The 17,711-nt window shown below is 34.6% G+C and overlaps 1 protein-coding gene across 1 annotated transcript in view; it reads right to left on the bottom strand.

Moving 5' to 3' along the window:
• SGCZ (sarcoglycan zeta) overlaps positions 1–17,711 on the bottom strand; it is a 228,132-nt gene that overhangs the window by 34,704 nt on the left and 175,717 nt on the right. Inside the window, exon 4 of the mRNA XM_086464148.1 lies at positions 16,707–16,829. Coding sequence (XP_086320274.1) covers positions 16,707–16,829 — 123 coding nt within the window. The remainder of the gene's footprint in view (positions 1–16,706; positions 16,830–17,711) is intronic.

Here is a 17,711-nt window from a genome sequence, read left to right as displayed (position 1 = left end):
GTTTTGTACTAAAAGTTCCTTTTAATATCTCTACTAATTGTTCACATTAATGCTTTGCCAAAATGAAATTGTTTTCAGTTACTGTAAGTTTTGCTGTCATGAAGAAAAAAAAAAATACAGTATTTTCATTAAAAATTCAAATTCAGAAATTCTAATTGGTCTTTTGCTTTCATCCTAAAACTAAATATAAATCAGGGAGGCAAGGCCAAGAGCAACAGTGAGAAGAAAAAAAATTGCAACTATAAAAAGTCTGAAAACAGTCCTGACAGCTAAAACATGAAACTAACTTGTTGATAAATATTCTTTCCGCACAGTATATTTTATCTGTTGCGTTTTTTCTGCTCCACACTGTGAGTGTAAAAACAAATTAAAAAAAGTAGTCCATCATGTGGTAATGCTGCTAAGATAAAAATTGCAAAAATATTACAACTGGTTTGCTTGATAGGAAAATAAATATTTTTTAAAAAGGTATTTCTCTTTGATGTTAAAAAGTAAAGAAATTCACATTTAACTACCAATCCCACCTCATGCTTTTGATAAGAAATTGTGAAAGGAATTTTTCAAGTGAACCTAGGATTTGGCTACTGTCAGTATTTTGCTTTGTGATCTTGGATACATCTTGTGTCTTAGCATGATATCCAAGTACTTTCAAAGCTTTATGTGCTGCTGTATCTAGACCTTTGACCACCGCAACATACTCGGCTTGGAGAAAGTGGTGCAGAAAAAGGACATGAAAAAGCACTGTTCCTTGTTACATGGTAAGTGGTGTAACCTGTGGTACTTGCCATCACTTCTATCCCACCTTATGTATCAGATTGGTTTAGAATGATGATGACTTAAGGGCAAAGTCTCTACTTGAGCTAAATGACATTTTGACATATGTAAAGGAATAAGGCTGCCTGGAAGAACTGAAAGGCATTTGTGTGCTTGATTGTGTGTGCTTAGATTTATGCTCTAGCAGTCTTTTTCTAGCATGTGCAGAAAATATATTTCAAATTTTTTTACAAACCTGCTAATAGCTTCAATAAAAAACAAGTTATTTGCTAAAGAATAATTACCATAAAATTGAATTCTAACGCTTTCTAACTTGGAACAGCTAGATAAATATATCCCACTATACCCATTACTGATACCAGTATTGACAGGATCAATACAAGTAGTCTTCATGTATCAAAACAGTAAAATGTATGGTATGCATATTCACTTCAATTTATCTATGAATATAACATACACCATCAGGAAACACCGGCACTTAGTTTTTAGCATGGGCTACCAACTACAGTATGATTTCTGAAAGCAGAGGTCTCTAGTTGCTTTACCTTGCTAAGCTCATTCATCCTATCCCTTCTTGTAGTGAAGTGTGCTTATTCATGCAGCTTTCTCATCTTCCCCTGACTGTACAGAATCTTACTTAAAGTGAAACTGAAAATACAAACCAAAAGTAACTTCTAAACCAGAAGTATGGGAAATACACTCTGCAAAGAGGAACTGTACACAGAAGGAAATAAAGGACAAAAGTATGGTCCCTTTTTATGGCCAAAGGTAAACTATTTTCGTTTTTTCTCCAGTAAGATGGAAGTGTAGCTGTATAGTGTTATTTTAGAATGTCAATGTGATTAACCATGGAAGCTTTAATTTGCCAAGATATGATCAAAATCAGCCACATTTATTGTGTGTTCTTCCGTTCATAGAATTCTAATGCCATTTTGTGAATTAATCCTGTAAAACAACAGTGCTTTGTAGTGTTGCTTTTTGTTTCAAAACACTGAGTTTGGCACTAACTTTGCTTAGTATCATACCTAGGAATGCCCACCTCATCAAGGCATACAGTTTGGACCAGTACACTTGATTATGACAGCATTTATTCAAACAGGAACCAAAAAGTCTGAATTCCTAGATTACCACTGATCTCCTAGGTTTGGAATAGAATATACCAAAACTCTGTACCTCAGTTTAAGTAAAATGAAGATAGTTAACTGTCAGGAGATGAATCAAAGAAAAAATGTAATATTAACTGCACACTGTTATGCACAATTGTACAGTATAAAATGATAATGTAAAAAAAGAATAAGATTTAACACTTTTGGAAAAAATAATAAAAATTAGAAATGACAGTCAATGAAATAAATGAGATTGACTTTCAGAAATCTATCAAGCATAAAGTATATGCTAGTAAAAGTAGATTAATTGAAAAGTAGAGAAGGAAAGTGGAAAGATAAATTTTCCCCAAGGAATATAAATATGAAATATGAGGAGGTCCTTGTTAAATTATTTATAAATTAATAAATAGGGATACTAATTAGTGCAGAAGGAAACGAAGTAACTCAGAAAATTCTCAGCCATGGTCCAAGATCCTACTAACTATTTTTTACTCCAGTCTTGCAAAGCTTCTCATCATATGCTTTAGCTTCAGTGGTACAACTCATAGGACAAAAATACAAGCAACATTTAAATGTTCTGTAGGATTACTGCCAGAATGCTTAGTTATTTGCCTTGCAAATTCACACCCAAAGGATTGGCAATGTAGCTCTGAAAAATGTAAAAGTACTTAAACCAATGAGGCAACTAAAATGACAAACCATGAGTGAGAAAAATGTACATTTTAACAATCTATATAATTCATAGCTCCTTTAAAAAAACTTTCGTGAAGTTAAGCCTCAATTTAATTTATTCATTCAGGGCTCGTTCTTGCTGCAATACAATTAAAAGGCAAACCTTAAACTGATTTCAATTCAAGCTCCAGGCTACTAGTTCCAGTTGACGGGGGCTGGCAAGGATGGAGAAAAAGCATCATCTGTTTTATATTTGCTTTCGGTAAATTTTCTATAGAATGAAATTACTGAGTAGTATGTTTTCTATCACAATGTTTTGAAAATGAGTATAGAAAAATAAATCTTGTAATTTTAATCACAAGTCTTTCACAGGCAACTGAATTCCAAGGATTAAGCTTATCTAAAAATGAAACAAACATACTTCTGATGTATGTCAAAAAAGCTTGTTTTTCAAATCCTAACGTGTAAAAAAAAAAAAAAAAAGAAATCCTGATCAAATCACGATCAAAAATTGTTTACTGAAATTCAAACAGTTAAATACAAGAGAAACGCAATTTGTTCACAGACGTTTCACAACTGGAAAGCCACCCATTTCTACAACAGAACAGGTTAACACAACTTTAAAAAAATGTGTTAGTTCTGTTCTTAGAAACTTGTCTGAGCCTGGTGATATTCATACATCTGGAGAAGCCAGGTTGTCAGGGGCCCTTATGTCAGTCCTATGACCATAAAGTTACTGTCCCTGTCGTAATCAGTTTATCTGGACCTAAATAACCAGGTGACACCGAAATTTAGGAATTAAATTCTAAGAAAGAAATTAATTCCTTAAAGAGATTAGCTGAGGTCAGAAGAAATTGAGAGTGATTCACCAAGAAGGATGCTCACTTGGATCTGCAAGGCCCGTTTGAAAAAGCTTCAGGATTGCTTACAACAGAAGACAAAGTAGGAGAAGGTCTATGGAGGATGTGTTTCTAAGCCAAGAGTGTCTGAACAGGCATAAACACAGTATCACATATCACAGCTGCTGAGAGTCAAGGCAAATTCGGTTAGATCAGGGTCTACTCTACACCAATGCAATCACTAGTTTCAAGACCATTCATGCTAGATTATGCCTAGTTAGATTTCGTCTAGTTAGATTTCAAGTAAGGGGAAAACTTGTTTGCATCCACATACAATATACTATTCAGACTTGAGATTCTTTTCTGATGACCGGATCTCAGAAAAGGGAGGCTTCTCCCTGGAGAAGTGCCTGCTAGAAAAACCAGTTTGGCTGGTAGATGGAAGAATTTTGAATCTTGTGCTCATCTTAATGACAGGTCTTCCAAGAAACAAAGGTATTCCCGAGGTAAAGAAATAAAGCTGTTGACCAGTCACTGGTTGACAGAAATAGTCAACCTGTGACTGATCATCAGCCATGTGGAAAGGATGAGAACTCTGAAGGACTTCCCTGGAACAAGCCAGAGCAAAGGTGTTAAGCATATGTGAAGAACTGCAGACAATGGAGCTGGCAAATGGCTTGCCTGTCTCTGAAAGCACATGCTGAAAGGCAGCAGAGAAGAAAGTATGTGCTGATTCTGTACAAACATTACTTGCTGGATATCGGTTGGGGATGCATGCCCCTCCTTCTACAGCAGAGGGATATTTCACCTCTCTCATAATGCCTCATTGTGCTATGACTTGGCCAGGATTTACAGAGAACTCAGTGTTCCTCTGCTTAATGAAAAGGAAAATCTTAAGAAAGGAATAAAATTATTTACTATAGTTTTACTTCATAAAAGGGAAAGAAGACTTTACATTTAGCTTAAACAGAAACATTTTTAGGGAAAAGTCAAAATAAGAGGTTTGCAATTGCTAGGTTTCATGAGCAGTATAGTTAGAGATAAAAATTAAGAGCGAGGTGCAAATGTGTATACTGAGTTCTACCTTTTTGGTCATGTTACCCATCTGTTTTTTCATACTAAACAATGTTTTATAGCTAAAAAACCCCCTTAAAGATTATAAATAAAACTACACTGACAAGGATTGTGTCTAATTTGTGTGAGTAAGAATTATTCTAGTGCAAATTTCTACCAGAATTCTGACTCTTCTCTCAGTGTTGCCTGTAGAGCAACAACGATATATTGTTATGCTAGCACCTTCTAGACATTACTGAAACCTGATTGACCTTGTTAAATTGTCTGTGATCTCCATCTAGTCTTGGCAAGTGTTTATATTAAAACCTCACATAATCTACTAATTCCATATTTTCTATAAGGTCTTAGTAAATAATATGCGCATTACATTTATCAACTTTAAATGATTCTTCCACAAAAAAAAATCTTGTTTTTTATGGAAAGAACTTTTTATAACTTCTGGTATAAATTGAAGTATGAGGCAGGGTTCCTTTAGTGACTGACTGTTCTGATAAATAAAAGTTCAAAATAGCCCAAAATACTAGTTAGTCATAAAGTATTAAAATGCAATAATAAAAAATATTTAGCATTTAAAATTATTTAAAATAATAAACAATTCTATGTGAATAATACAGCTACACACAACATCTAAAATAAAATTAATACAGAAAAGGTTTCTTTTAAACAACAGAAACTTATGAGAATTATGCCTGCCTATAATAGTGACAGCTGCAAAGAGTAGGGCATTACTCCTAAGGTTAGAAAGAACAAATTTTATTGAATTTACTTTAGTTAGGTTGCGACTACAGATAAAAAGAAAATAACTGATCTCCTCTAAGGCTCATGCCTTGCTGTAATCATTAAGTTCAAAACCAAATCAGGATCAACCATCTCATCTTCAACAGATGTTGGTATAATTTGTTCTCTGGAAGAAAATGAAGGAAATTCTACACTCCCTACAGCCAAACTATTCCAGTGTTTCACTATTTTTTCCATCAAAACCTCTTGTTTTTCTTTTTTAAATTGATAGAGACAATCCCTTGTTTTTCAACAGGCCTTTTCACAAGGCCTTGTGACTGATACCATATACTCTTTGATATTCTTCTCTTCAAGCTAAACGTCACCATCTTCTGTCTTCCCTCAGAGATCATTCTCATGGACAACTAGTCAATCTCATGACTATCCAGTTGTTTACTGAACGACGGACTGAATATTTTAGAGGGGACCTTGCTAATGTTGAGTAGAGCAGAAGATCTGCAGGCTCTACTCCTGTTTACACATTCTAGCTTCATATGATGACTTTCTTGCATCACATGATGCTCTTCAGCTTGTGATCCAAAATCCTTCTTAACTCTTTTCCTGAGAACTCTGTGAGTCTTACTTATGGATTCTTGGAGGTTTTAAAATTGACCTCTGGAAGTCAATTTGATTTTGTTTTCCTGTTGTCTTTTCCTTGTAACTTTCAAACAGGGGATGTTCTCATTACATGGTGCTTGCTCTTTCAGATATCCTTCCACCTTCACATTCTCAGTTCTTCCCCACTGACCAGTAGCACTCCTTAAGTTACTTTTTCAACACTGTCATCCTTATAATCTGTAAAACTTTTGTATAGTTTATGTCTCGATTTTTGTTTCCTAACAGACGTTTGTCTCTGTAGTTAAAAGAAACAAAAGGCCCCTAAACACTCCAAAATGCTGTCCTTTGAAGGGGGTACTGTGCATTAGAAGATTGTTTTTTGTCTTTAAAAAGCTTCATCCACATAATCTTTTTTGTTTGCTGGTCAACATTACAACATAGGTTCTTTGCCCTTTCATCAGTACCCATGAACTATAAATCCATTCACATTTTGAATCTCAGAGCAGTTATACATTCTTCACATGCATCCATTTCTGCCTGGATATTGAGGTTTTTTGCTTCATTCTCTGATTATGAGATGACTCTTACCACACATAATTTAATTTCTTTTATAGAATATATGTTGGGTTTTGCTACTCTTCCTTCTGGAATTTACACTACCTGTTCTGAATTCTCATACATTTTTATCTACACTTCTTAATCTTCATACCACATACACACTGTACTTTCTGAACCTTGAGCTGAGGCACATTTTTATATACTTTTAATTCAAATACAAAGTCCTATATACATTGATAATATTTTTCTAGAGCCAAAATGATGGCTTATTATGTTCATGTCTTGGTGTGCTGAATTTAATGCTGTCAGACACTGTGAAATGTAAACTCGTCATTAGCCACAATAAGGATAGGAATTAAAATTCAGAATGTAGGCTGAAGGCTGCAGGCCATATTTTTGTGGGTGATATAATTATTTTTTTGGAGTTGCTTCCTGTGGGTGAAATTATTCCTAGCTTATAGGAGTCTGCTGTGAATAAGCTTTGAGATGTATTGCAGAGCAGAAATTATTTGAATCTATGTTTTTCACAGCTTTGACTGCAAACCTGCTTTATAAATAGATCTACAGACAACAGTGAAGTCCAAGACGTCACTGGTGGAAAACTGCTAACTTTTCCTTTGAGTAAAGATTTGTTTCAAATGTGACTGCCACAGCCTCAAACGGTAACTCTTTGTGAGGATTTCTGCATTCATTCTGCTACTTTCTACCTAAATTGAGAGTCAAGATCTTCTCATTCATTCACATAAGTTTTGAGAGTATGATATATGTCATGATATATTGTTGTATAATCTCATCATGCAGTTTACAGCTACTAAATACCTTAGTTTGTAGTGAAAGTTGAGTAAAAATTTTGCCTTAAGATCAGATAAAGATAAAAAAGCCACTTTGTAGTGGTAGCGGTTTCAGATAGGATTTGGAGAAAACAAAGTGCAGTTCTGACATGTATTACATGGCTCACAGTCAAAGGTACATCTGTATATTGTTTGGGAAAAATGTAGTAGTATTCCTCCTGTTCTGAAGGCTTTACAAATTGAAATCCAAATGATCTCATCTTCTAGCATCTAATGAGAATAATGTTCCAGGACAAAGCAAGATATTTTTGGCCTGTAGTATCATCATTATAGGACAAGTATTTGGAGCCAAATATTCTTTTCATTGAACCTAAATCCTATAGTGCTTTGCAGCCTAACCCTTATCTCCAACAATAGAATTTTGTTTCCAGGCAGAAATAAATCACAAGTACTTTAAGGCAAAAAAAAGAAAATGGGAATGCTAGAGCTCCTTTATGATTCACCTTTCCCTCCTGTGAGTAGCTATATCTTAAAAATAGAGATGGGTCTGACTGCTGTAATTTAAATGTGTATTTTCAAAACTACCAAAGCCTGAGGGCATGTAAGTTTCAGGCTTAGCTCAGGTTTTAAGAGTTACAATTTTACTGCAAAATATGAACCAAATTCATACCCAGTTCCTGCATCAAGTTTAGTGCGTATTTTCCAAACAAGCTGATTCCATTTGATTTAAGAGTTATCTCAGCTTACTAATAATAGGGCAATTTTCCACTGGGCTTTGACCCTTACATAACATAAGCCATGTGCATTTGCCTAGTATTGTGCAATTCAGACTCTTCAAAACTAAAACTACTTTAAACTGCATCTCTGGACCCTGTACAGTCCTTCAACAGGAAATATGGAATATGATGCAGATAAACATTCATTCTTACATTTGTCACAAATACCCAGTAACTTAATCTTGGCATCAAAGGTTCAACCTGAAAACCAGATTCAATCTGGAAGTTAGAATCAGTTTCTGGATCAATACTACCCTGTACTAGAACAGAGCAAATACTCTCTTCACTAACTTTGGGAAGCTGCTGGCCAGGTTCTGCAAAGGAAAAGCTCAGACAAGTAGAGAGTCAGCTCAAAAATATAGGCCCCCTTTAATAGAATTAAATAGATTGTAGACCAGAGGACAGGGAAGGATTAAAATCTGTCTTCTCTTATAACTGATGTTATCATGAGAAAAGAAAAAACAAAACAAAACAAACAAAACAAAACAAAAACAAAACAAAAAAACACCAAAAAACCCCAAAAAAACCAAAAACAAAACAAACAAACAAACAAAAAAAACCCCCAAAACCCCAAAAAACCCACACATGGAAGGAGAGGCATTCCGAAAGCATAGATTATGGAATGGTTGACTCCCTAGGTAGAGGATGATTCCTCTACCTAAACATCAAAATAGTGTAATTTTGCTGGGATTTTTTCCCCCTTCCTTTTCCTTTCTCCTGTCTGACTATATCTGGCTCCTTCTAGGTCTCTGTCTACGGAATAGCCTTGTCGAATACTTTTCGGAGGAATGGCTGTAAGAAATTGAACATATTTTCCTGCGCTGCCAGAATTGCTTGGACATTTGTTTGCTTTTGGGTCTATTCTGTTTTCAGAAAAACTTCTTTTATCAAGGCTTCTTTCTCTTTACACACATTCCTGAGACCAATCATTCTGTTCCTTGACATGTTTTTGTTCAAGTGCCAAAAATAAACATATTTCTTCTGCAAACAAACTTACTATCCTTCGGTCAATGTAGTCCTCCAACAATCTACACAGTCACCTGCAGGCTGATGTAAGTACACATTGCTTGAAATGGATGTATTCTACCCTTAACTAGAAGATCTATACCTATTTGTACAATGTCCTAGATAAGAAATTTATTAATTCAGTCTTACCACTTTTAGCCTGCCTGTAAAACTTCCAGTTCATAGACAGCTTGGAGTTCACATATCTATGCTTGTAATCAGCTCTATAGTTGTACCTCAAGAACAATGCTCTGACAGGTTGCTTTGTTGCCAAGTGGTTAGACACCTGAAATAACATTATCGTTCAATCAGAGCTCTCATACAGACAAATCTGGACATTAAGTGCTTCCTTAAGATCTAAATAAGCTTATGAGACACTTTATTCATCCAGTACATTTTGGAGTACATATTAATGTAGCCGTTATTAAGAAAACACAGAAATTCTATATATGTAATGCATTTTTGTTACTGACAGATGATGATGAAAGAATTCTGGTTCATTCAGCATTCAGGGTACTGAGAGTCTGGCAGATCTGCTTAAAGGTTTAAGTTTTTACTACAACATCAAATACAGTAGTTTTACTGTGGTCACATAATTTGGTTGTGTAAGGCAGCTCAAACTGATTAAGTGTTTCCTTCATCTTGTGCCACTTCACTCTACAAACTCCATCCGTCTTGAATGACAATCCACAAACCGAACATGGCAAATCCAAGGTCTTCTTTCCCATACATACTGAAATTCCTATTCAGTCTCTGAAGGCAACAGATATACACCTATTGTACTAACAACATATATCAAATAATCATTTATATGTCTACATTTCAGTACTTATAAATATTTAATTTCTACTTTTCCAACCTAATCTGCAATTCACATATATTTCTTCATATTTCTGTCATATTTCCTTATTATAGCCATAAGCCATATCGCTACTTTATCATTTCCTTTTAACTACTCTGGAAGACCTTTCTATATTTCAATTACCTGCAGAATCACAGTCCAACAGCATAATCTTAAAATCAAAACCGAGGTATTGATGCACTCCTCTGCATGTTAATTCTGGATATTATTAGAATGTAAGTATGTAGGTATCTTCTGAAGTTACCTTGATACATCAAGGCTCTCATCTTTCATCTAATGAAGTAAATGACTTTGATCAAAGCCACACTGAACTCACTATAAGCATATACTTTAGTGTAAAGAAAAAGATACTTGCAGCCCTTCACAGATTTTTCTCTGGCACTGTTCTGGTGTCAAAGTAGATTTGACCTCCACATGTCCTGCTATTAATCTGAGAAAGTTTCCATTAAAACTGAAGTATACTATCTCCTGTCCTTCTCCAACTTCTGTCTTTCTACATAACTTTGCTATTTGACAAGGAAGAAGGCTCATAGGAGGTCATAATGATCTGCAAAGTTTTTATGCCTCTTTTTGTTTCCCCTACTACTGCTACAAATCAACTGCAATTCCCACAATGAGATCTATTATTATGTTTGAAATATGGAACCAAAGTCATCTTCAGCTAATTATATCAGCTCACACACTACAGACGTGGAGGTCCATATATCTGAAAAGTTTTGTGTTTCAATAAATTATGGAAGCAGTTGAACTCTATAGAACTGTTACTAAATCTCGGTAAAACATTAACTGAGAAGTTTTTAATTAGCTTCTTATTTATTTTTAGAGGAAAAATATCACTACTAACATATTAATTATCATTATAACAAAATTCAGTTTTATCTAGAAAGGACTTCAGGTCCTGTGCTAAAACAGATTATACCACTCAGACAGGCAGCAATAAGGGATGAAAGAAAATAAGCAAGCAGTTAAGAAAGTAATAGAAAACAAAATCAATTACTTCTCCGTAAAGGTGAGTAATATTTTCCAAACAATCTAGACTGGGTTATTTAGAAAAAGTGATACAGCTGTATAGAAAATGTAACTGCTTTTGACAAGATCAGCAATGGCTTCTGACAGAAGACCTATGTAGTTTAATTTGCAAATCCATTTTTGTCTTGCCCATTTTTAAACATGATTAATCAAAAAGCTACATATGCAAGTACAACTGATTTAGAAGGTACCTAAACCTGAAACAAATCAAAATACGCTACTGTTTTTATGGGTCTTGGAAGAAGAGTCAGAGGTAAAATCACGGTTAAATAAAGAACACTATAGCCAAGTCTGAATGAAGATGAAGTACATAGATCAGAAGAATGTGTAGGAGACAATACAAGAATTAAACTGCAGTCTCTTCTCTTTCCAAAACCACAGAGATAAATTCTCTTTTCAAAAAATCAAAATGTTTATACAATTCAGATAAAACATTGTAATTTTAATAAAAAAATATTTATGATAATGTGCTTTTAGCCTTAACTGAGCAAACCACCTCAAAAGTCACAGGAGAAAACAACTCGATTACATTGTCCAAGAAAGAAGGTGTTTTGCTTAGAATATAACTAGACGACCTCCACTTTGCTTAGTACTTAAACAGCTGCTAACTACAAGTTTGGTTTAAGAAAAAAGAGGAAGACAAACCACACTACCAGAGACATACAGTGAAAGTTTTTACAGGAACAATTAGAACCTTCTTTTGTAGCAGTGTCTCAGTGTCACAGTTTGAGGCTGGGCTGGCCAGTAGACGCTCTCTACTAACCCCTCTCCCCTCCCAAAAGGGAAAAGGAGAGAGAGAACAAGGGAGAGATACTTTACGGTTTGGAAAAGAAAACTAAAACAGCTTTAATGAAACAATAACAATAAAAGAAAAGATAATAATAAGAATAAGGAAATAATGAAATCTATACAATATGTACAAATAGATACAAAACCAGTACCAAACCCAACTCCCCCCACCCTGATGACGATACGTCACCACCACGCTGCAGGGCTGGCACTGGGGCAGTCCCAGGCTGGACTCCCAGCAGACAGGAACCGGATGCAGGAGGTGGACTCAGGCACTGGATTCAGGGATGCACGGATTGGGGTCGATGACAGAAGAACAGACAGAGTTTTCTTCGGATGTCGGCCATTGAAGAAGAGAGAAAGACCCTCGTGATCTCTCAGCTTTATACTGAATATGACATATAAGGGATGGAATACTCTGTTGGTCAGGTTTGGGTCACCTGTCTGGTTCGCTTCTCCCTGCAGGTGCGACCTTTTTCGTGCTTGCGACCCTTTTCACTCCCGGCACCCCAACACGGAGAATAAGATTTAGCAGTGACCTCGGTCGCTACAAGAACAAGTATAAGCAAGGGCCTCTTTGCACACCATTCCTTGGTACGAACTATAAACATCAGGCCTTATCACTGCTAGAAGCAGTCACTGTCTGGAAAAACGTGCTGCTGTTTCAGAAAATGCCATTAGTTAGAGGAGACTTAACTGAAAAGTTAAAGCACTAAACCAGAATTAGTTCTGATTTAGCCCAAACCAGGACACTCAGAAAAATGTGTACTGAGCTAGGCCGCCTTAATCTGTGTTCTCAAAAGTACTCTGGTAGGACAAAACTAAGTCATGATATACGCTTGTATTCTCATGGATGAGTGTGACCAATATAGTATCTTCAAGTTCTGCTACAAGAATATTTTAGAGAGATCATATCGCAATTAAAAGAAATATGAAATAAAAGCATAGGACAGGAAAATTTTTATTAAGATTTAAATAACAGAAGTAAACACATACTCTTGCTCTGTAACTGCAGGGGTAGTGAAGAAGGCTCAACAATGCTATAGATGCTGTCCATTTATTTGGACAGGGTGAATATAAGGGATGGAGAAAGGTTTAATCATGTCCAGAAAGGAACCTGTGAGCCCACCAAAAACTCAGCTCCTTTTTCCTGCTTGTTTCCCACCTCTTTGGCAATATGTTTACTTCATCATGCCTTTCTTCCCTCCCTACAAAGCTTTATGATACATGTTAAAATTGGGAGTAGGACGCATCCCTGTGCAAAGGGGCAATAGTTGCAATTCTATCAGCTCTAACAAAGCAAAGGTTGAATCTTTTTTCTTCTTTCCTTGAATGATAAAGTAGAAAAGAGAGAACACAGTTAAAAGAAAAAGCAAAAGTAATGACGGAAGACTAAGAAGTCTAAATTAAATCAGCCAACTGCCTAATTTTAAAGTGAGAGACTGATAATAGGGAAAACATAGCTACAATATCTCTAAAACAAAAAGTACTGCTTCTGACTCCATATTTTTTTGATCTGGGAAATATATTGATATCTGGATTACTAGCTTGTTTCTACTGTATCTTTCTCCCTGGAATAGGCTGCCTATATAAAAATTTACAAAAAAAATGCTACAAAAATAATCAAAACTGTAAACATAATTTTTCAAGTTTTTATTAATCAATAATTTCTTATACTGCATTACAATAGATTGCTTTTTAAAGCTGTGCATTACAAAAACATTCTTCTGAATTAAGAAAAAATAATATAAAATAAATCCCACATTGCCACAGTGGTTTATAAATGTTCATGAAATGGACATGCTTTAGAAGATTAATTACCAAAATGTATTATTTATTGGACCCATTCACAGTGAAGTGTTTCCAAAGAGACACTATTCACAGCTAAGCAAGATTTAAAATAAGGTTTTCATTGTAGTACCACAGTTAACTACATGTGAGAGTTTTGTCTCCAAATAAGCATAGCTTATTTTGCTTTTTGATATTTTGATATTAATTTTTTGTTTTCTCTGTTTTTCTGTAACTCCTTTCCTATATTCACCCCAAGGCACCATGATTATCAAAACACAGGCTTCAGAAAAATACCCTAAAAAAAATTTATGGTTGACATTTGACATTATGACACCTTGCCAGGTTTCATCAGTCATATCATGTCATATAGAGTAATGCAGTCTGACTGATCCAAATCACATGGACTTAGCACCTTTCATGTGTTTGCTGAAGAATTTAAAGGGATCACACAATTGTTGGACAGAATTCAAAGAAATACTATACAAAAAAAAAAAAATGTTGTTATTTTATTTTTCCACAAAGCTAGAATTATTTCTTTTTACCCTTTGGGACATTTTTCTTAAAATACTTTTCTTGAGATTGCACAGATCATACAACTTTCACATGCCATTGGGAAATCTATGTTGAATATTTTCAGCTTTAGACAGTAAAGCATAGTTGTCTCATTATAGCTTTATTATTTGGCTGCAGATTTGTACTTATGCTGCAAGAAGCCTTTTAGGGATACAGGAATTGGGATAAGAGGTTGTTCTGTCTAAGCCTTTCAGATATGCTCATTCATTCAGAAATCTAACACTCTTCCCTTCATTCTGTGGGATGATGGAAGGGTTAACCTAAAGTGGGCCCTTGGGATTTAAAGCATAAAATTTTGAAACCAGCGTTTTATAGCCTCATTATAAGATAGTTTACTAATGAAATCTGATTTCAAGACAAGATGGTTATTCAGACATTAGAAAGAACGATCCCAAATTAATTAAATTACTTTTGAATAAACACAAAAGACAACAATATTTTTCAAGTGATTTTAGAAAGTAATTTACTCTTTCAAAAACACCTTAACACATTTTTCTAAATAAACTGCCTGAAGTGTTCAACATTAGGCTATTTAATGAAACATAATTGTATTTAACTTCATGACCTAATTGACAACACTTAGAACCTTATAAATCCTCCAATATGCATTTTTTCTTTGTGATACTTAAATGCTGCCTAAATCTTCCTTTTTTTTTTGCGTGTGTGGGGGGGTGCGTGCAAGTAATTAAAGTCAAAGTTCTTACTGTTTCAACTCTAAAATAATTTTTCTAGTTCAACGACAGAATTTCTTTGAAAAGTCAATCCTAACATTTGTCAATTTTTCGTTTTATCTACAGAAGAAAGTTACCTGTACAAACAACTCTAGTAAGTGACATTCTCTGGTAGGACTCAACAGGTATACGGTAATCCCTGAAACTCAGACGAAGATACCAAAGCAGCATTAACTTAGGTTTTCCTAACCTTTACTCTTTTTTATTTTTTAATTTGGGTGGGAGAGCTTGATATACAAACATATACAGTCAGGTGTATTTCTAGAATTAAGAAGAAAATCTTGTTCTTTTCACAAGGAATAATCTTATATCCTATGCTAAGTATCATTGAATAAATCCTCATTAGTTGTTCTGCTCCCTATACCACTGACGTCAACAGGTGCTGTGGGAACTCAAACCACTTTGAAGTTAGTCAGTTGAGCAGTGTTTTGCTTTTGAAATCTGATAAAAAAAATTACCATGACATTTACAACTTATGATTACATTTATTAATGGTGGGAAATCTAATCCTTAGTGCCGTTAGTAAGATAACTATGTTTTAATCTTATGATAGATGCTTCGAAATCTCCTGTGTTGATTGTATGTTTAAGAATAACTTTCTCAATATTTAATATTCTGATCAAGTTTGAACCTTAGCAGGATTCAGTATGATTCTCTTTTCTTCTTGTGTTATTCCAGTGATTGTCTTAGGTTTTACTACAATAACATTCTTGTGCAACTACTATTTATGAAGAATTGCTGCTGACTCAGCAAAACACTGATGTCTCCCTCTCCTAACCTCAAATGTGGTAAACCAATATGATTTAGTCTGTTATATTGGATACTGCAACATCACTAATCTGCCTGCTTGTAAAAGCCTTTTCTTTTGGTTTAGCAGTGTTAAAACAGATTGCTTGGCTAGACAAATGTCAGATAGGAATTAAAGGTAAAGAAAAGTTATCCCACATACACTGGAAAGCAACAATCTTGAGGCTTATGAAGAAAGTTCAGTCATTGCTTGACTCTGGACTTTCTGTATCTGTTTTAATGCTATATCTGGCATTACACAGAAGCAGAACTACCCAATAGTTTTTTAAAAGGCTTAAAAATGCATTTCTTAGCTTTACAGACCAGAAAGGGATATGTTATCATAATCATCATAAACCAGACCCATCTTATACTTTCTATACAATTGAACTTCAAACTAGTAGGTTGATTTCAAACTCTGTAATGCAGGCATCCCCGCATATAGATGCCTAAAGCTAAACACCCCTGACTGGTGAAGCAATTCAAGTTTTGTACCTTATTCTAGATTATGTGTGGATAGCTCAAGTCCAGCCTAAGTTCAGATAAGATATTATTAAGCAGTCAAAGTTAAATCATCTATCTAAAACAAATTTAGGTAACCTTTTTTTTTTTTTAATAAGCTAACACATCTCTAATATCAAATGAGTTACTGATACATACATGTGTGTGTAACAATTACAGTAAAATACCAACGAGAATTATTTTTCTTATTTTATTGAACAAACATTCAAGTAAATCAAAGTTTCTACTTACTACACCTCAGCTGAGCCTCCAAAAGTAAAGCACATACCCTTAATTCACATGGAAGTTAGGCTTGATACATTGTATACAGAAAAAACAAAGGTCATAGTATATAACAATAGTTTTTATTGTGAAGGGGCATTACCTAAACAAATGGCATAGGCACCACAAAACAATGCTTAATGGTAACATATAAAAGCCAAATCACCGTGGTAAAAGTGATTTATACTATAGCTGGTCCGGCAGAGTTCAAATTCAAATCCGTGTTTAGAGGAATTGATTTTTAGAATATGCGATATCTTTCAGTTGGTCAAGCAATCATTGATGATAAGACTTTTTCCTCTCCAGTGGATGAAAATTTTGTAGAAGACTGATAGATTAATTATTACTAAGGATATTAAAAAAAAAAAAAAAAAGAAAAGAAAAGAAAAGAAAAAAGTTTACATCCATTTAGAAACTTTAATATTAATGTACCTGTTACTTTCAGTCTGTCAGCTCCAATGACAATCTCATCTTCATCTGCAGAAAACAATACTTTTCCACCTTCACTTGCTCTCACTTCAAATCTCTTACACTGGGCCTCCACAGCATCAGCTCCTGAAATCAAGAAAGTTCATGTTTCATCTAAGGTATTTTGTAAGAATAAAAGTAATCATCAGCATGCATAGAATATCCAAAACATATGCTTTCTGTAAGCTTTGTAGGTAATTTGTATTAAAAAATATTGCTGATTTACAGAGTAACTATTTCACTATTGCATATCAGGATAGAATTTAAAGTAACTATGAAAAACACCTATTTCAGTGCCATGTGTGGAAGTCAACACAAGAATTTAGAATGTACTTAGACTCGGAGATCTTGAAATGACAATTCAGACAGATCTTTCCCGGGTTTGCTCAGCTTAAATTGCAGTTTCTTGCCAATGGAAAAAAAAGATAACATATGAGCCTGTTCTGTAAAGACCAAGAAATCGACACAGCAAAAAAGGTGTATTTTTCATTCTGTTCTACCACAAAACCTGAACAGCAGAATAACAAAAAATGCCCAACAAAAAACAACAAAAAAACCCAAAAACTAATAAAAAAGATGAACTGAGATACCACAATTCATCTTGTATTCCATGAAACAGAACTCCCACATGTCTCAAAGCTCCAAAACTGAACATCATCTGAAGTCAACCTGTCTGTTTTGTATCTGTCCAGCATCAGAACACAAGAGGAAATTAGAAGATAAATTTATCATTTTTTTCAATTTTACTTCTTAGTTTGAAAATATGTTAAGCTTATATGTTGTTCTGCAAAGCAATTCCATTGCAAAATAAATCATACTGTTGTTGACTATGTCCAGTTACTTGATTAAATTGAGAGGACCGCATAACTCAGATTACCATAAGAACTGAAATAAAGCAGATCATATTACTATTTAATTCATTTGGAAGAGGAAAGGAATACAATAATTTATAGACTGGTTTAAAATACT

The sequence above is a fragment of the Leptosomus discolor genome, chromosome 4, assembly GCF_034619465.1.
Source record: "Leptosomus discolor isolate bLepDis1 chromosome 4, bLepDis1.hap2, whole genome shotgun sequence".
NCBI lineage: Eukaryota > Metazoa > Chordata > Aves > Leptosomiformes > Leptosomidae > Leptosomus > Leptosomus discolor.
This window is presented reverse-complemented; position numbering and strand designations above follow the sequence as displayed.